Here is a 21136-nt window from a genome sequence, read left to right on the forward strand (position 1 = left end):
TGTGTGTGTGCGTGTGTATGTGTGTCCATATGTTTTTAAGTGTCTGTTTGAATTTACCAATAATCTAGATTGCCTAGAACCCAACCCACAAAATTCATTGTGCCAGACAGAACAGTAAAAATAGGGTCACTGGTATATTTTTCTAGGAGTAAAATAGGAAGACACCTCTATCACAAACAGAAATTAATTTTAAAAGTATTATATTTATAGACCATGTGGGCAAGGCCTCTGATAACACAGAAATTGAATTTTTACAAAATAAGTCTGATCTTTTCAGCAGTATTTAATTAACTTGAAGAATTGAGGTTAGGGAGGAAGTATTTACAAAAATAGTACATTTTAAAGGATAGCAGGTTTCAAACATAGAATTAATATTCTAATGTCTTTAAAATTTGACAGTTTGTAGTGTCTATTGTATTACTTAATCCACATTACTAATTTAGATAAATATCGGTTATCGTCTGTCTAATTTTAAACGTTATTACAGTGATAGTTGTGTTAAAGGTGTAAGAGACCGTCTTTTTAACCCGTGGACTCAGTAAACAGTCAAGCACACTGTCGGTGATAAAAGCACATGATTTGTTATTAGCTGTTCGCAGAACTGCTTGTTACTCGTAGAAACTTACCGTTACTGTTGCTGAATTACGGGCCCAATAAAAGTTTGTCAGAAGAGAAATAACATGCGGTAGGAGCTACACTTGCTGCTCTTCTTTCAACTTAAAGCGTCCGTGGGCCGAGCATGTCCCGCTTCTCCCGGACGAAAAGTTTACGATGGAACAGTTTTGTACGAGCCTACAAAAGCACTGGGGAGTGGAGTCGAGGTGGTGGTAGTTAAGTTGATCTCCCTTCAGTATCTCGACCCTGCAGACACTCGCACACACTCAGGCTTTAGAAATGGGAGAGGTCAAAAAGAGGGTTGTGACAGGAGGGCTTGGAAATCGATGTTGTTTCTTTTAAGGAAGAATCTTTAAATCCTCTGCACTTGATACTTTCAATGATGTAAATTCACACTATCGGCACAGGTTGAGTTTTCTGGAAGCAGATGCTGAGACAGAGTTTGGGGGGCAGCATATTTCTTGGGGATCAATATGTGAGAAGAGAAGGCTGAGGAAGCAGAATTGGCAGAGGGAGAAGTCCAGCTGCGATGCAGGCCCTTGAAGCATCAGGAACCCAGCGGGAGCCACGGAGCAAGCATCCCCCCACAGCGTTGTCCCACTCAGGCTGAAATGGTAGGGCCTGTGTACCCCACATCACTGTCACCGATGCGGCTGCTCCGGGAAGGGTGTGACCTTGAGGACGGAGGTTCTCTGCCCCTGACGCAGACCCTGCAGGAGCTGGCGGCTGGAGGGCACGTGCTGACCGAGCCCCTGAAGCTGGGTGGCAAATCCTTTCTCAAAAAGGGATCTGGACGCCTCACCTCCATATCTACCACACAGATCTATGAAAGTGATTCTTCCTGATTTGTGAGTTTATTAATATGCAAATCTTACATAGATATAAGTAGTAAATTACACTTAGTTATACACTGGATGAATTTACCTCTATAGGAAAGAATAATTTTACATTCAAAGAAATACACAATTTGCATATATATGTAACAAGTCAGGACTTGCTCCAGAAATGCCACATTACGTGTTTGCCATATGCTTTCCATACCTATTCCAATGCATTTGATTGAACACGGTTATCTGCATTCTATGTGCCTGGTGCTGTAATTAATTATAAATAGAACTCCAGAGAAAAGTCTCTTACCTGAGTTTCATTATCTGAAATCGATACTAGGTCAAGAAAATGGATTTGCCCTGCATAAATCAGTGACATGTAGAAGTGTTCAAGAAGGGACGACTTTCTGCAGAGCTTTACAACTCGGAGCCCTGGGTTAACAGAAGGCAGGTCTGTAGGAAGCGTTAAAGAAAACATAAATTTATCCCAAAAAGTCATGAGAATGCTTACGTGTTAATTATAAGGTTAATACATATTTAATATCTAACATTTTCCAAAAATTTTAGTCAAATAATTTTGGTCCTCAGGTCATTCTATTAATTCACTTGCCAAGGAGAATACTATGAGAGAGTCCCTCTTTTGTATTTATTAAATTCACATATATACTTGGATCTATTTTTAGGTTCTTTCATCAATTCCACTGATTTAATTTTTCTATCTTTATGCCAATACCATTTTAATACGTGTATGTGGCAAGTTCTCCCTCACTGTTATTTTTCACATTCCTCTTAGCTGTTTGGTCTCATATGAAATAAAAAAGCATTTTATCCAATTTCTCCTAAAAACCTAGGTGGGATTCTAATTAGAATTGTATTTAATTTATATATTAACTTTAAGAGAATTGACTTTTTATATTGACTTTTCATCTTTTGTTTCATGCGTAGATCTATACTTTTTAAATTTTTTTGATTAAGGTTATTCTTGAGTATTCTGTGTCTTGGAACTACTGTGAAGGGAATATTTTTCCACTTCCATTTTTAAGCATGTATTTGTATAGTAACAAAAACTATTGATTTTTCAATATTTATATTACATCCAATTACTAAGATCGTTTTCTTCTCTTCCAATGTTGACATCAGTCTATACCAGTTATTTCACTTTTCCATTATCTTATTGCATTTGTTGTAACCTCCAAGGTAATATTACCCAGTAATGCTAAGAAAGGGCATCCTTACCTAATCCCTGATTTTAACTGAAATTTTTTTAAATTTTGCCTGTAAGGATAATATTAGTTATTGGTTTTTATAAATACTGGTGTCTTCCTGTTCTCTTTGGTTTAGAGTTTTTCTTAAGAATGGCTGCTGAATTTTATCACATAACTCAATAGCATCTATTGATTTGAACAGTTTTCTGCCTTTATTTTCATGTAACAGCAGACAAAGTTAGATTTAATAATGTAGTAGATTTCTGATATTGAACCCCCTGTGTCCCAGAAATAAACTCTACTTGATATATTATCCCTTAATATATTGCTGGAGTCTATTCCCTAGTATTTTATTTAGAATTTGTGTACAATAGTTCCCCCTTATCTGCAGTTTCAGTTACCTGCAGTCAACTGCAGTCTGAAAATATTAAATGGAAAATTCCAGAAATAAAAAATTCATAAATTTTAAAGTGCACGCCATTCTGAGTAGTGTGATGAAATCTCACGCCATCCTGCTCCGTCCCACGTGGGACATGAATCATCTTTGTCCAGCAGGTCCACGTTGTATATGCCACTCTCCGTTAGTCACTAAGTAGCCCTCTGGGTTATCAGATGGACTGTCTCAGTCTCTCAGTGCTTGTGTTCAGGTCGCCCATATTTTACCTGATAATGGCCCCAAAGCGCAAGAGCAGTGATGCTGGCAATTCAGCTATGCCAAAGAGAAGCATAAAGTGCTTCCTTTAAGTGAAAAGGTACAAGTTCTTGACTTAACAAGGAAAGAAAAAAAATCATATGCTGAGGTTGCTAAGATATAAGGTAAGAACGAATCTTCTATCCATGAAATTGTGAAGAAGGAAAAAGAAATTCATGCTAGTTTTGCTGTTGTGCCTCAAATATATACATATAGGAAAAAACGTAGTATACTGCATATAGGGTTCAGTACTATCCATGGTTTCAGGCATCCACTGGGGGTCTTGGAACTATCCTCGGCAGACGAGGGGTAACACTATATCTATATTCATAAGCAGAACAGTTCTACAATTTTTTTGTACTGTCAGTGTTGGGTTTTGGTATTAAAATTTTACTAGGTTTATAAGATGAATTGGAGAGAATTTCCATTTGTATATGGCCCGGGAGGGTTTAACTAACATTGGCATTATCTTAATGATTACATAAAATTCATCTGTAAATTCATTTGTTCAATGATAGAGCTTTAATCTTTTCCATTCTCTTCCATAGTAAGTTGTCTTATTGTTTACATTTGCCTGTTACCTCGTTGACCTGTCTTTGTTTCTATCCTTTCTTTATCACTTTAAACATGTTTCTTGTAAATAGTATATATCTAGGCTTTGGTGTTTTTTTCTAATCCAATCTGCTAGTCATTATTTTTAAGTGGTAGAATTCATTTCATTTATATTTCTTATAATTATTTAAATGTTTTAATTTTTTCTAGTTATTTATACATATAATAACACAAAATATAAAGTACATATTATACATGATACATATGTATCTGTAATATGTATGTATCATGTATAATGTATAATATAAAATGCTATATATTTTAAACCATGGTTCCCATTTTTTCCTTTTCTTTATTTTGCTGGTTTGTACAAGTGATGAGTAATTCTATTCCTTCTCTTGTTAATTTCGAAGTTCTACTGTAACATTAGTTGTACACTTCCATTTACCTACTTTAATAAACAGATGTGACCGCAATAAAATAATATTAATTAATTAATTAATTAATTAATTAAACAGGTGCGTATTTCTCTATTACTTTTTGAAAACAAGATACCAAATATCTCCCCCATGAAAAGTTACTCTCTCCTGGCCTCCTGCCCCATCTGTCCCTGTATTTTCACCTTTTGCCCCAATAAAATAATACTTTAGGAGCTCTTTTACTTTTCACCCTCTCTCCAGCAGCCCCCACCTGTCAGTTGCTGAGGCTGTTGTCTATTTTAGTTCTAGACTATTAGCTGAATTTCCCTTATGGAATGGCTCTTTTTAGCATTTATGTCACACTTTCCCAACTAGCCTGCCCTATCCACTTAGCCGTCCCCCCTCTTCACCTTTCATATCTGAGTTATTCTTGCTTGATTCTTTCCCTCGGACAGCTGGTCTTTCCCCCAGCAGGAAGAGGATATTTTGCTCCACTGACAGGTCTCCACTGCCCTTCTTGCCTCTCAGAAACCTGCAGCTGCTGGTCTCCTGCCCTCTGGTGTCCACTGTGGCAGCCAGGGAGTTAGATGCCAAGCTGATTCTTTTTCCTCCGTAGAAAACTTGATCTTTTAGCTTAGTCCCGTATCAGATATTCTGTTTATCCTTGGAGCTCAACCATGGCATCCGGCGATGTTAGGTGGCGCCCTTCTCTTCAGCCCAGCTCGGAACTTGAGGCACAGTGCCACTGTCTCCATTCAGATCTCTCCTCAGCCCAGAGCAAGCGTCTTCGAATGTTTAGTGGCTGCCTGTTCCTTTTGCTCCTTTTACTGTCCCATTCTTCATACTTTAGGTCTCTTGCATCGAAGCCCCAGGTCTCTCATCCTGCCCTTCATGATTTCTACTCTCTGTGTCTTTGCTCTGTGCGTAGAGATATTTATTTCACTTTCTTTTCCAGGTCACTAATTTGGGTCTCAATAGTGACCATCCTCATCTACTGAATTGTTTGTTAGTTGGTTGGTTGGTTGGTTGGTTTTTTTCTTGAGAAAGTCTTTTTAGAGGTTTGTCTTAGTCCATTCAAGATTGTAACAAAACTCCATATACTAGGTGACTTCTAAACAACAAACACTTGTTTCTAACTGTTCTAGAGGATGGGAAGTTCAAGATCAAGTCACCAACAGATTTGGGATCTGGTGAGCACCTGCTTCCTGGTTCACAGACTGCCATCTTCTTGCTACGTCCTCACATGATGAAAGGGGCAAGGGAGCTCTCTGGGGTCTCTTTAACGACAGCACTAATCCCATATATGAGGGCTCCACCCTCATGACCTAATCACCTCCCAAAGGCCCCACCTCCTAATACCATCACATTGGGGGTTAGGATTCAACATGTGAATCTGGGGAGACACAAACATTCAAGCAATAGAATTCTGCCCCTGGCCCCCCCAATTTATGTTCTCATATGTAGGCAAATTGCTCTCCAGCTATGAACCTATGAAATCATATGTGTTATGTGCTCCAAAAATACAATGGTGGGACAGTCATAGGGTAGACATTCCTATTCCAAAACAAGAAATAGGAAAGAAAGAGATGACAGGTCCCAAGCAAGTCCAAATCCTTAAGGCTCGAGAATAATCTTCTTTGGTAGATGCTCTACCTTCCAGGCCCACTAAAGCTGCGTCTGCCTTCAGGACCCACTGGGCAACGGTCCTGACCCCTCAGCTTTGCTGGGCAGGAGCCCCAAGGCTCCAGGCAGCCCCACTCCCTCAGCCCTTCCAGGCATTGCCCTAGTGGGGACTCTCTGTGGTGGCCTCGTCCCCACAGCAGTTCTCTGCTTGGGTTCCAAGGGGCTCCAGGCAGCTCCATCCTTCCAAACCTAGGCAGAAGTAGCCACGCCACCGCTTGGCTCATGCACTCTGCAGGCAGGTGGAGACCCCACTGCAAGGCCAGCCAAAGGACCTGGCCTCACGGGGCCAGCAGGGAGGGATCCCACAAGGCAAGGTGGGGCAGGGCAGCAGTAGCCCCTCCTTTGAAATCGCTCTGCCTCCCAAGTCCCTGCACTCTGGGCCTGTGAAGGAAGAAAGCCCCTCATCTGGGCTGCACTTTAATGTCCTTTTTTTTTAATTCGAATTGACGGTTGTCTCCTCCAACAGCTGTCTTTTGCTGAGTGTGTGTTCTGTCTGTCTTGAATGATCTTCGTCTCTCTAAATCGGGTTTGTATGAGTTTCCCCGGGCTGCCCTAGCAAAATGCCACACATTGGCTGGCTTAAAACAACAGAATTTTATTCTCACAGTTCTGAAGGCTAGAAGTCTGAAATCAACCTGTGGACAGGGTCATACTCCCTCTGAAGGCTCTGGGGAAGAAGTCTTCCTCGCCTCTCCCTAGCTGGTGGTGGTTGCCAGCAATCCTTGGCGTTCCTTGGCTGGTAGACACATCACCCCAATCTCTGCCTCCATCCTCACATGGCTGTCTTCCCTCCTTGTGCGTCTGTGTGTCTCCAAATCTCCCTCTCCTTATAAGGACATTAGTCATTGGATTTAGGGCCCACCCTAATCCAATATGACCTCATCTGAATTTGATTACATCTACAAAGACACAATTTCCAAATAAGATCACATTAGGGAATACAGTGCAATCTACAATAGGCCCCCTTAAACTTTCTTTATTTGTCAGCTCCCCGGGGCTCCAGCCTAATTATTGGAGTACCCTAAGAGGCGCCAGCCACAGGCTACCGAAGGCAAGGTGACCCGGATCTACCGCCCGCGGGCTGGCAGGGTGGAAGCAGCAAGGCTGACAGTGCTTGTTGAGGAAACTGGAGGAGGCCTTGCAGCCTGTGGCTCTCCTGACTCCTCATATCGCCCAGACCCAGGGGCGGGAGGGACTCAGCCAACACACCTGGCACTCCTGACCTCCTGCTCACACCAACGTCGAACTTGCTCTCCGTGCCCCGCCCCTACCCTAAAGGACCAAGCTGTCCTCCAGATCCACAGTTTTCAGGGTTTGGATTTCCAGGCACTCTGCCAGCCTGTGGGAGAGAGAGCCCCTCTCCGCACAGCCCAAGGCCTCTCTGGCTCCCAGCTTCCCATAAGTCCAGCGGCCGCCTGGCTCAGCAAAAGCCGAGAGATTGGAGGGGAGGGGAGGGACCTCATAGTCAAAAAGGGTGAGAATGCAGGGTCTGGAGCCTGGGCATTGAATGACCAACCCAAGGGGCTAAACAGTGCCCACTGGCAGCCTGTGTTCCATCTTTGGGTTTTGCAGAGCTCAAAACAGACGGCAACACCCAGGGACACCCAAGCAGTGGCCAGGACTTTTCCACTGACATCAGCAAGCAGGATTCATTACAACTTTTTCCAAAAATAAGGTTGCTTGAATTGTGGGGGACAGCAGTGTCATTTCCAACATTAATTCTTTCATTGGTAACAGAGATTCTTTGACATGACTTATAAGACCCGTTTTTATAACAAACACACAAGCACCTCAGCCAATATACGTGGAGTGTCTTTCGCCCACCAGAACGATCCATGTAAAAGTGAAGAAATTTGGTCTTCCCTTTTCATTAAAGAAAAAAACAGACAAAAGCAGTGGCTGCTTGAATAAGACCTGAGAGTCAGACAGGCTTGGTGGGGACACGTCCTGCCCTCATAGCATGGTTGACCTTTTGTCCACCCTGAAGTGGGTGACCTTTCACCAGAGCTCCCCAGAGCCCAGGAGGTTTCTGAAGGAGAGAAGACCAGAGGACCTCAGGCCTCACCTCAGCTCTCTGGGCCAAGCAGGAAGTTTTTGTTCAATTTGTTTACACTTCACACGATTTCATTCAAACAGAAGCTTCCCAGGCTGAAACAGGCTTGAAGAACCCTTCTCCAAGGCCGTTCGAGATCAGCTTTCAGTTTCCCAGCAGTGAGTGTGTTTGGTTCCCTAATCCAAAGTACTCGTATATCTTCCAACTCTAATACCATAATCCGACGTTGGCACTCTAAAACTGTTCTACATTCAGTGCTTATACTTTAGGTTGACGCTGAAAGATTTATGCCTATAGATATTTTGAAACACCATAATTCATGCTTTTCGTTGGCAGCGTCCGGGCTCCTGTACACGGGAGTTGTGTGCTCTCTGTGCACTGGTTTCCCTCTTTTGAAGGGCAGAGTGAGATGGTGAACAGACGTGGGCCCTTCAGTACAACCCCCACAGCGTTCTCCCCTAAGTGGAAGCGTCCATCAGAAGAGCCTCTGTCTCCACTGCCGCTATCTCTCCCCGCCTGCCTCCCCGCGTTCCCACGGAGTCAAGTCCTCCTCTCCTTTTAGCCTCATGTCCCTCCTCAGGCCCGCCCCGATCCCTCTCCCCAAAACAAAGCTTCTTACAATGGTAACGATTTAATCCCATATTAATTGTCTCTCATGTTAACCACAAACTCCTTGGAGGAAGAAAACTCGCAGATCTGGTTTTCCGCTGTGCCTCTACCACTTATCACAGTGCCTCATGCCAGGCAGGTGCTCAGTAACCACCGGCTGAATGAATGAAGGAAGGAATCACTAATGCCTCCTTCATGTAAAGTACTTTAGGTAGTGAGTCAAGCATTTATTAACCCTTCAATGAACAAACTGTCATTCATGTGGAGCATTGTGGGGGATACAAGTAGCTATTCTAACTCCCAGGAGCTTATTACCTAATTGGGAAAATGAGAGACAGACATTGACAAGATAACCAACTATTCATGGCAGATAAGAGACTAGTTACCTGGTTCCTGGTTTATTAAATGAAAAGTAAAGGAGCAATTGGTTGGATCTGCAAATGTTTTTGGAACTGAGAGAAAGGAGAAAAGGGAGGTTTGATGCCACTTTCTGATGGCAGATAAAGAGGGAAGGAGGGCAATCACAGAGAGACAGAAACAGGGTTGTTATCAATGCAGACGTGAAGAGCCTCCTTCAGTCATTCAGCAGATACTCCTGGGCACTAAGTCTGTGGTCGGCACCATTCTAGGCCCAGGGATACAGCAGCGAGTTGAAAGTAACATCCTCGCTCTCACGGAGTTTACATTCTAGTGGAGAAAGCAAATAAAGAGGTGAGCAAGTATCCGTGTTGGGTGGTAATGAGAGCTGTGGGGAAAATGAAGGAGGTGGCAGCAGACAGGGAGGTGCTACTTCAGACTGGTGATCAGGGAAGCACTCAGACCCAAACCACAGGAAGGCACCAGCCATGCCGAAGTCAGACAAGAGAAGTCAATGCAGAATGGATAACACGCACCAGGGCCTTGGACAGGAGAGAATTTAGCACACGCAAGAAGCAGGGGAAAGGCCAATGTGTCAGAGGCTGTGAACAAGGGAGAAAGTGGCTGATGATGTGCCCAGAGGGGTGGGTGGGGCCAATCCGTCAGGGCCTCCTTAAAAAGCATATGGGGTTTTGCTCAGTGCAATGGGAGGCCCTTGGAAGGTTTCAAGTAGAGAAATGCCAGGTTTAAGCAGAAGAATGACGATGAGAAGAGTAGTTTGACTGGAACAGAAGATTTTTTTTTTTAAGTGCAAGAAACTCTGAGGCTAGAAACACAGATTGTGGAGGGCTTTGCACACTGCACTAAGGAGTTTGGACCTTATGTTCCAAGCCTCAGAGAGCTACTGGTGGTATTTTCGGCAGCAGTGACATGATCAAAAAGGCTGATCTGAAGGTTCTACCTAATTCACAGCGTGATCTCCAACTTCTCCTCTCATGACCCCGTTGTGGATTTATTCAGCAACCTTTTAATACACGTGAAACAGCCTCACACACGCCCACACACCTGCACAGGTGTGTAAACACTTGACTCCATGGGTGTATGAAGACGGGTATGCTCGGGACCCAGGCACTAGAATTGTAAAGAAAGTTGGAAGCTACCAACTCCAATGTTCAGGAGTGTTTTCTGGAATAGCTCTGTGGAGGGAAGGATTCTGAAGCCACATCTGGGCCAAGGGGGAAAGAGGATCTTCCTCAGTTAGCCAGGTCAAGAGAATGCCAGGTCTTTGTGGTCTCTGCCTGAGGCCCTGTCGCATGGTGATTCACCTAAGACGAAGGCTGACTCTCAGGATGGTGTGCCCAGGAAGGGTTGGGGAACAAGAAGTCTTGCCTCCTCTCCTAAAACCAGACATGAGCAGCTCCCTGCTTCACCCACAGTGAAGCCAAGTCCTGGGCATTACTTTAGCTGAAAGAATAAGAACCGCTTGGTTCTATCTACAGCTATCTAGCTGGAGATGTTCAGAAAGATCTAAAAGGACATTTTTCTTTTTAGTAGAATAGCTGTCTATACACTTACAGATGTTTTAAGCCAGGAGATCTTGGCTTTAGTTCCTGCTTTGCCACTTACTTCCTGCATGACCTGAGCCACTGATCTCACCTATCTGGGCCTCAGTTTATTTATCTGTAAAGTGGTTGCCTTGACTAGATCACTACTTTCCGGTGGAACCATCCTGTGGCTGGGGAGGAAGTATGATGGGTATAGAGGGGCTGGGTAGATGCAACATGCAACACCCCACCTCCACGTTAACTAGGCACAGACTGGGCTTGTCTGTATGATTTCCCATTTCTGCAGCTAAAAATAAGAAAAAAGTTGGAAAAGTGGGTGGTCTCAGAAAGCCCACTTCTAGCTCTTTCTAAGAAGAACAAAATCCATCCAGGATACATTCCTGGGGCTGAGTCATTGTGCAGAGTGGGTTGAAGCTTAGATTGTTGTTTATGGTTTTCACTCTGAAGCCTGTCAGCCTCAGAAAAAGCAAGAAGAGATGTGGGCTGTATACGGAGCAAACTTTGAAGCCAGGATTGGTGGGAGGCACAGTGAGACACGAGATAAGAGATAGGGCCACACAGGTGCCCTAGACTTAAAAGGCCAGGGAGCAAGGAAGTCTCCACCCCCTGCTCTGCTCTCTGGGGCTCCATGCTGCCGTGCCGGCTTCTACGAAGGGAGGGATTTCAGTTGCTTGGATCTAAATCCTTTCTGCTCATTTCTGTGGCTGGTGCCAAGGAGTATTGCCACCTAGAGTTGTAAGGTGAAACTTCTTTACAGGTGCAATGCCTTGCCCGTCGAGATCTGATGAGTTGATTTTCTTCGTAAACGGGAGGAAGGTAAGTGCTGAGTGACACCATAGACCACACCCTCGAGGGGAGCCCTTGTGGCCCATTTGGGTTGAGCCCCCTCCAGTCAGGGACTAGAAGCCAGGGACTAGAACCCATACAAATTTGGCCTGTTCCCCCTCAGCCAGAGCTCAGCCTCTGGGAATGTGGGGAGGCGGTAAAGCTTTGGGGTCGAACGCATATGCCTGGTGTCAGACAGTCTGGGTTCCAACCTGGCTCTGCATTTACGCTATAACCTTATGCGAGTTACTTCAACACCCTGACTCTCAGAGCACCCCTCTTTAGAGTCCACTTCCTGTGGTTTTTGTAAAGATGAAAAGAGAGACCCTTCTTTCATTGATTAGGAACCCCCTCAGGGCTTATAAAGCACTGAGCACTGGGCCTGATACATGGGAAGCACTTTATCTAGTAACGTTACTTGATCCTCAAACTCAAGAGGACAAGAAATGAAGCTTTCTTTATTTTTCTATTCATCAGCTTAATTTTTCTGTTGAGTCTCCATTATACAGAACTGGTTGGAATGTAACTGCAGTCCATTTCCAGTCCCCCTCTTCCCCTGGGTTGCCCCTAAGTTCCAGGGGGAACATGTATGACAAGAAGAGGGGGCTCATCCATTGTCTCTTTTCCTGGCATCCTCCCACCAGGCCTCACCATCAACCCACGCAGGCCACTGGTTAACCCTCGGTGCCCTCGTCAGGCCCACTCCTCTCGTGCGTCTCTCTCTGTCTCTCAGGGAAACCATTCTGTGGCTCCCAAGGCACATGGCTTCTCTGGGGTCTTGCCACCTCTCCTCCAGGGCCCCTCCGCCCTCCAATCCCCCAAACCCGGGACTGACTGAGATTTGGTCGTGTCCACCCACACCCCAAGGCTGGGCCCAAGAAAGGAGATAGAATATAGAACCTCTGTGTTCTCATCATTTCACTTCTAACTCTCTCTCCTGCATCCAGTCTCCACAGCCAACAACCACGATACCTTCTTCCAAAACGATCACTCATAAGTGGAGTCCCTTGCTGGTCCCACTGACCCAGGCTCTGGAGGCTCCTTCATCTATTTTCTGTTCCACATCCCTTCTGAGTCATGAGCCCAGAATGAGGTGGCTGCAGGCAGAATAGAGAATAAGTCAAGGGTTAGAAGGAATGTAGGTGTGAGTGGTAGGGGTGGGAGTCAGCTATCTAACTACATTCTCGATAAATGCTTCTACAGGAACTGAGGTGTGAGTAAGGGCAGGCAGAGGAGGGCTTCTTTCGTTGATTGGAGCCCCCTAGAGATCCAGAAAATAGTTGGATTTTAATTTCTCAACTTGGAAGCATCTTCCTATACTTTTTTATTCTTTGGGTCTATACAAGTTCATGTTTTTCCTCTGGGAAGAAAGGAAAAACCTAACATGAATATCCACTGTATCTTCCTTCCCTCGGATACAACAGAATGGCTGAAGGTATTTTCAGGACACCCCAAAACACAGTCAGAGGAAATATCCCAAAAAAAAGCAAACAAGAAAGAAGCACCAAAGAAGGTCCCTCCATGGCTTTGGGTGCTAAATCCCCCCTTTTCAAGATGAGGGAGGGAGGAACGTCAATGTTGCACCAGAGCAGCCCTGGGTCCTGAGCTGGGGCAGCAAGGCTCACCAGCAACCACTCTGCCAGTGAGGGGACTGGCACACTTTGGGGCCTTTCCAGGGTGACAGCAACTCTCCCCACTGCTCCCCCACCGCCACCAACTCTTCAGATCCCTGATGTCATCAAACGTACTCCCCACTAGTGGTGAATCAGAGGTGCCAGAACAGAAATTCTTCCTACCCAATTTTCTTCCCTCCAAGACATTCATTACACATACACACACAAACACGCACACGTGCACTCGCACACACAGCATCCAGGTGCCTCCCCAGTTTGAAATATTTCAAGAGTACAAAAGACTGGGTTGGAAGATTCCACAAAAATAGAGAGAAGAACAAACGTGAAGAACCCAGCTCCCCGGGGCCTCTTTACACAGCAGCGGTTCCCAGATCTAACAATGGACAAGACCAATGTTGCCACACTTGCTGGGTGAGTCTCCTGCTCTGTAAACGTGTGCAAAAGTTGTTTACCCTCAGAGCACAAAAAACGGGCCAGATGAAATCCGGCCTAATATTATACCCCAATACCTAAATCCAGACACAACAGACATTCCACCGGGTCACTGATTCAATCTCCGTGATAATCTCCTTTCTGTTTCCAATGCAGGTGCTAGAAAGGAATGCAGACCCAGAAGTCACTCTGCTGACCTTCCTGCGAAAGAACTGGACCCTTTTGATCATGTCTTCTTGTGTCTATGTTTGCCTTGAAACTTAGGTCAGCTGTGATCAGGAGAACTGGTCAAACCTCCCCGTCCCCAAATAGTCAGCCTCTCGGCCCTCGCTCTCTCTGTTTGCTTTTGGCAATGGTTTTAAGGGTCTTAAGTTACTTGGGCTATTTGGAGAGGATGAAGTTTCCCCAGAGTTTCTTATATCTTGATTTAATAGCAGTGAAATAGAAGCTAAGCTCTTTACTTCAGCACCAATTATTCCCGTAAGGGCCCCGGGTCCCCAGCAGGTGGTTATGTAATGGATATTTGTGTCTCATGTAACCTGCCCTGGAGGGAACCCAAACTCTCTAGCCTCTGGGAGAGCCTGTGTCACAGGAAAAGACTGCCTTTCCCTACATCTGTTTTCTTACACCATTTTATATTCTGAAATTTAGATCTTCATAACTGCACACATATTTTAATTGGTAAATCTAATGGATCTCTCAGAAAAGCCAAAAAGAAAATAATGAGAAAAAATTACAAATTGATGGAATCAGCCCCTAGACAAGTTTTGTTTAAAAGCCCACATGGTTTTTAATTAGTCATCAATATTTGAAAATTAGGAAATCTCATATTTTTAGAAACTGAGATTTTTCAACTTCTCATGAAAAATGAGAATATAGTCATTCCTGCGTGGGAGCAGACTTCTTGGAGCTGAGCAGATAGAGGGATAGTCCTCTATCTAAAATGGGGCATGAGTGTTCCAGTTACACCCAGCCCACCCCACCCGTTGACATAACCTCTCTGAGAAGCATTTGAGTTATGACTTAATTTAGATGAACAAGCCCATGGCTTTCAAATAAAAAAGTCAGTGACTCCGAAGTCGTTTTAGCCATTCTAGTGAACTACACCCAGTCCCGTAATCTGCATGGAAATGGACCACACAGGGAGAAGCATGACGAAAGAGAAGGGATGGAGGCTCAGCTTAGATCTGGGATTGGACCTGGACAATTACACATACAAGAGCGGGAGCCCAGGGGCATTCAAGGTGGGACATGGTAATAAGGATGGGCGTTTTCTCCAAAGGCTCACTCACTTGCTTTCAAATGTAATACTAGTCACTGGGCAAAACTAACAAGACTGCTAAAAATCAGTTCTTCCAATCACATGATTGGAACCCAGAAGAACATCTGTGATGGAAATAGGATCTTTCAAAGGGTTTTTTCATCCATTATCCTACAAGATGCTTATGTAAACCTGTGAAGATCAAGTAGATTACTTTTCCCTCTTTGCAAGTGAGAAAACAGGCAGGGAGAGGTTAATACCTCCAGTGTCACACAGCTAATAAGGTATGGAGTGGCCTTTACTGAGACCTGGAGGCAGGCGACTGACTTCTCAGATCTGCACCTCACCCCCCAAAGAAGACCTTCCTAGCTAGCAACACCCCAGGGAGGCAGCCATAATGGAGGTGACATGTCCACCTTGGAATCTTTTCCTTGACCACCCCCTTCCAGTACGCCTCACGGGAACCAAGTACGCCTGCGGAAGAGGAGGCTGTGGGGCCTGCACCGTGATGGTGTCTAAGCATGACCCCGTGTCCGGGAAGATAAGGTATCCTGCCCAGAAGCCAGAGGAGGGCTTTGTTTCTTTGCCAGGCTTGTATTCTCATCTCACAGCTGAAGATCTCTAAGGACCTTCCAGTCTTGTGATTCTCACCCTCTCTAGATCTTAGAGCTCTCTGAAAATCTGATAAAAGCTATGAGCCCTCTGCTCAGAAAATACATAAACTAATTATATTTTGCACACAGTTTCAGGGAGATCGTGGACCTCCCAAAGGCCATCTGTGCATCTCAGGTTAAGAAACCCCAATTAGGCCAACCATTCATTTTACAGATGAGAAAACTGAGGCTCAAAGAGATGAAGTGACTTGTTCAAGGTCATACAACCAGTAAACTGTAGAACCAGGACTTGACCCCACATTTTCTGGCTCTGAAGCTAATGCCTTTTCTACCGCTGGGCTCTGCAGAGACCTGGGCCGTGATTCCATCCTTTAATTAAGGGCCAGATTCCAGGACTTGGGCTGCTCCCAAATCCACTGGCCCAAGAAATCAAGAAATGGCCTCGGAACACAGGCCACCCAACACTGCTGAGTAACCTTATACAGACAGTTTAAAATTAACAAGCAAAAAAATTCTCAAATGTGGGTAAAAGACAGAGATGTGCCTTTGGCCTGTTATGGGATCAATGTCCTAATGAACACTAGCTGAGGTCCAGCCACACTCCTGGTGACAGGAGTCTATTCCCACTGAGTCCAGACCCAGGTGGGTCTGTTCTGGGCTTGGAAAGCTTTTCTGAAGTTCAGAATGCCCACAGTCACCCTAAGGATCTCCAATTCTGACAGACGATACAGCCAGCAGAGAGGACTCTAAATTGCTCCTCCCTGTAACGCCTCCAGCTCCCCATCCCCTAGGCTGAATGGGAGACTTGGGGGGTTTCCTGCTGCCCGTGAGGCTGAGCGGTGTCACTGCTCTTGTTTTTCCTTGTGCTTCTCATACAAGGCACTCTTCCGTCACCGCGTGCCTGGTGCCCATCTGCTCTCTGTATGGAGCTGCCGTCACCACCGTAGAAGGTGTAGGAAGCATCAACACCAGGCTTCACCCCGTGCAGGTAAGAGCACATCCTAATTTTCTGACTTCCTGACTGTATCTCTTTAACCAATGCTGCGCTGGCTGTACTGCCTGGGCTCCCAGGTGGTGGTCAGGTAAGTAGAAGTTTTGGATGCGTATTGATCACGGTAATAATATCTGTTAAGTGATTTAAAAGAAAGCTGGAAATCCATCCACATTTTATTAGACAATCATCTTTTTTCTTATTTTTTCTACTTGAATGATAAGCAGGATTTTCAAAACATTGATTAATGCCTATTGGACTATGCTGTGGAATAAATGTTGTACAAGGGATGTTATGCATAGAATAAAATGTCTCTGAGGCTAACAGGGTAAAATTCAGGGTTACTCTCTGTGGCATGGAGGTCTGGGGAGTAAAATCAGAATCGAGGGTGACTGTACCAGAGCACAAGGACAATTGTTTCTCCAAATCTTAACTTGAAGCTGGAACACAGAGGCTGGTTTTAAGAGGACTGTGACCTGCATTGGCAGAAAAGACATCAACTCCTCTGTCATTGTCACAAGGTTCGGAGCATCATAGGCCCAGATCCACCAACCCTGCGAGTCCTTCCAGGCAGGAGGAGCCCAGAGAGTCTCTGGGTTTACCTACATGAGAATCAATTCCAGGAAGGTCAGCAAAGACAAAGGACCCATCAGAGTTTACTAGAGTCTCTGAGGAGGTCAGAGAGGACATTCACAGCAAGGTCGATGAAACTGAATCCTAGGGTTGTATTTTGAAATCTAGAGCAGGGCTTCCCAAACTTCAGTGTGCCAAGAATCAGCTGGGAGCTTGTTACACACGCAGATTCTGAGTCAGGAGGTTTGGAGCAGAGGTCTGAGATTCTGCACTTCCTACAAGCTCCCAGGCAGAACCCACACTGCTGGTCCGGGGACTATACTTTAAATAGCAAGAATCTAGGACACAGACCAAAATCTTGGACCTTTGAAACTAGAGCTCCTTTTGAGCCAACACAAATGAATTTAAAGAAGAAAGTAAAGGTCAACAGTAGATAGTCTCCAAGTTAATCAAAAAGAGGTGGCCCCGTGGCCAGAACTAAAATGTACAGGTGTTCCAGAAACCTGTTTTTGAAACTTACACATACTTTCCTTATAATTACTGATTTCTGGAGAATTCTTCTCACACTGGGAATGGAGGCTACACACTGCTAATTCCCAATTAGAAGGATCTGGGCATTCGAGCTTGAGAATTGATTGTAGCGATAGAATAGGGCTTCTGGGTCACCTCCTCCAGGGACAGCACAGGAAAGGGGGCGCTGGCCATCTCTAAGCAAGGGGCGGAGTGCTTCTCAGGGCTGGGTTCTGCTGTGACAAGGGAGGCGCAGCATGTGGGCCCTGGTGAGAGATGGAGGCAGCAGGAAGGCAGGGCCTGTGACTGCACGTGTCCTTCCAGGAGAGGATTGCCAAGAGCCATGGCACCCAGTGCGGGTTCTGCACCCCGGGGATGGTGATGTCCATGTACACGCTGCTCAGGAACCACCCGCACCCCTCAGAGGAGCAGCTCATGGAAGCCCTGGGAGGTACGTCTGACACGGAGAAAACCCACCCACTCGCGGCCAAGTGGGATGTGTGGACCTTTGGAAGTGTGGACCTTTGAAAGTGCGGACCTCAGTCTCCTCCAACCCGCAGCGTCATCCCAGCCCCACTCAAGGCCCCCTCGGTTGCTTCTAAGCAGCTACAGTTCACCCGGGAGCAGAGAAGGATGTCAGGCTGTACCCCACTTATCAGAGCACTTGCTGGAGTGGACTGCACAGAACACACTGCACCTGGACCACACCCCCATCTTGACAGCCCACTTCTCTACGCAGCGACTTATTTGGTGGCCTTCGTTAGAGCTGTTGTAACAAAGTACCACAAACCGGGTGGGTTAAAACAACAGGAATTTATTCTTTCACGGTTCTGGACGCTAGAAGTCTGAAATCAAGGTGTCAGCACAGCCATGCTCCCTCAGAAGGCTCTAGAGGATTCTTCCTTGCCTCTTCCGAGCTTCTGGGGGTTGACAGTCTCCTGGCATTCCTTGACTTATAGATTCATCACTCCCATCTCTGCCTCCATCTTCTCATGGCCTCTCCTCTGTGTGCCTGTGTCCAAATTTCCCTCTTCTTCTAAGGACACCAGTCACTGGGTTAGGGCCCACCCAATCCAGTGTGACCTCAGTTTAACTTGAGCACATCCGCAGAGACCCTATTTCCAAATGAGGTCATACTCACAGGATACAGAAGTTAGGACCTCAACAAATCTTTTGAGGGAACACAATTTAACCCATAACAGAGCCCTTCACATATTGAAAGGATCCTTTAAATTTTGCAATGGGTTACTACAGGGTGGGGTATTTAGTAACTTGATGGGATATTTGTTTAAAATGCAGATCCAAGGCCCTTCTTCAATTCTCTTGAGTTAAGTTGCTGAAGAGGAATTCATAGACATATCCCTTTTGCAGGATCAATAAACATCAACAGCTCCCACCCACATCGAGCGTGGCCAAGCCCACCCTCCCTCACCAGGCACTCAGAGAAGTCCAACTACTGGCCTCACTACCTCATGCTTCCCCCTCTGCTCCATGACTCCTCACTGGCCCGTCTCCTCTCAACCCTCAATTGCTCTGCATGATTCCACTTCTGCACCTTTGCTAGTGCTGCTCTGTGAACCCCAAATATCCCTTCCCCGCTTTCCACCAACCCATTGATTGTTCATCCTTCAAGCCCGGGCTTCCTTATGAAGCCTCCCCAGATGAACTCTATTCCACACCGACCCTCCTCCTTCATCCTTGGAAACCTAGGGTTCTCAAACTACAGTGCAACAGGATTACCTGCAGACCTCTTAAATGCAGATTCCTGGGCCCACCGCTGGATGTTCTGATTCAGGAGAATTGGAGAAGGGGCCAAGGATCTACATTTTTTAAAAATATCCCCAGGAAATTCTGAAGCAGTGACCTAAAATCCACTGAGGAGCACTTCTAACAAATGGTCCAAGGCAGATCGTTTGCTCCTATGGTGCCTGAGAAATGACCTACAGTTTCTTGTCTTAGGATCCCCATAGGTTACATAGTGTCTGAAATGTAGGTGTTGTCAATAGATACACAATGAATGAATGAATAAATTAAAAGATGGATGCAAGTGAGCTCACCAGAAAGACCATCATCTTCTTGAGGACAGAGAATAAAACTGGAGTTGAGGTGGTGGGAAGGATAATATTCTTCTGTGTGTGTGTGTGTGTGTGTGTATGAGGAAGATTGGCTCCCTCTGAGCTAACATCCATGCGATCCTCCTCTTTTTGCTGAGGAAGCCTGGCCCTGGGCTAAAATCTGTGCCTATCTTCCTCTACTTTACGTGGGAGGCCGCCACAGCATGGCCTGACAAGCGGTGCATCTGTGCGCACCAGGGATCCGAACCCAGGCCTCCAGCAGCAGAGCGTGCGTACTTAACCGCTACGCCACAGGGCGGCCGGCCCCCCACCCCCACCCCACAACATTCAAAGAAGAGGAAAAAAGCACTGAACAGTCTGGCAGATATTTAAATACTCTCAAAAAAAAAAAAAATCCGCCTGGGTCTGTTTTAACTTGCAAAAGAAACCAGTAAAAATACAGCCCACTGATAACCATGCTTCTTCTCTGGTTAGGTAACCTTTGCCGCTGCACTGGGTATCGGCCAATTCTCGCGAGTGGACAGACCTTCTGCGCGGTAAGTAGGTGACCATGGGGACACTCTACAGAGCAAGAGCCAGTGACGGCTGGCCAAGGCTGGGAATACAGGAGTTGACTGTTTTAGGCCATCTAAACAGACCATAAGAGGGACCAAGTGAGTTAGCTCCAACCGACTCACGGGAGGTCTAGCTGTTCGTTGAGGACAGGATGAACGCGACACCTCCTCTGGTGTTCAGCATCACAGCACGCAGGGATGTCTGTGGTCTAACCAGCCGTCCAGACGTCTTCCTGCCTTGCTAAGCGAGGCATCAGACAGGACAGGTAGGAGGGCTCCGGCAAACCCAAGGAGACACGCACAGGGTGGAGTTTGCTTTGGGGAAACGAGGTGTGTTCCAAGACTCCAGACCAGTTGGGAAAGTGCGAGAAGGTAAAAAGGCGGAGCATGCAGAGTGGAATCCAAAATTCACCCCAAATACAAGAGCACAGGGAGTTTCCTCTACAAGATGGGGATACCTCACTGGGCTGCTGCCAAGAGCAAATGAGAAATCATGGGCAAAGCATGTAGTGGAGTATTGCTTGGTGCTTAATAAGAACTTGACAAACAGTTACTACTGTTACTGAGGATGCTGTTGAGGAAATGAAGAGCGTTTCACAGGAGACCCGACCGGCTCATCTGACCGCGCCCTCTGCTGAGGGCAGGATGGATGTGGGCAGTAGGGCTCTTAGACCCAAGCAAGGGGGACTCCACATTTTAGAGGGCCCCTTGCTGGTCCTCCTCCAGCCATTCTCAGGAGGCTGCGGGGCCAAGGTGACTAGTTCACCTGGAGCCCCTACCTCTTTTCTAGATCGTGCTCCTGGTATGGTCTTGACCCCATTCTCAGGCCGGACCCAAGCCTCTTTCTGAGTCCACCTTCCTAAGGCAGATCATGACGGCCAGTGTGTCCACCCCTAGGGCAAAGGGTGGCCAAGGACTGGCAGTTTTTGGAGGGAATGGAAGAGCCGGGACTTTCAGGCTGGGGTCACATGGTGCTTGAGGCCCCTCGCAGTACAGACAGAGCCAGAGTGGGAAGAGAAGGGCGGCAGGGGGCCTCCATTTGCACTCTTGCCCTAGCTCCACAAATAGTAGAGGTGGACCTGGAAGTGGAC

The 21136-nt window shown here is 46.0% G+C and overlaps 1 protein-coding gene across 1 annotated transcript in view; it reads left to right on the forward strand.

Annotated features, from left to right (window-relative positions):
• Nucleotides 1–11338: 11338 nt before the first annotated feature.
• Nucleotides 11339–21136, forward strand: part of LOC131410967 (aldehyde oxidase 2) — a 72837-nt gene continuing 63039 nt past the window's right edge. Inside the window, exons 1-6 of the mRNA XM_058549551.1 lie at nt 11339–11392; nt 13624–13705; nt 15178–15274; nt 16222–16330; nt 17741–17867; nt 19966–20027. Coding sequence (XP_058405534.1) covers nt 11339–11392; nt 13624–13705; nt 15178–15274; nt 16222–16330; nt 17741–17867; nt 19966–20027 — 531 coding nt within the window. The remainder of the gene's footprint in view (nt 11393–13623; nt 13706–15177; nt 15275–16221; nt 16331–17740; nt 17868–19965; nt 20028–21136) is intronic.

Source organism: Diceros bicornis, chromosome 10 (genome assembly GCF_020826845.1).
Source record: "Diceros bicornis minor isolate mBicDic1 chromosome 10, mDicBic1.mat.cur, whole genome shotgun sequence".
NCBI classification, from domain to species: Eukaryota; Metazoa; Chordata; class Mammalia; order Perissodactyla; family Rhinocerotidae; genus Diceros; species Diceros bicornis.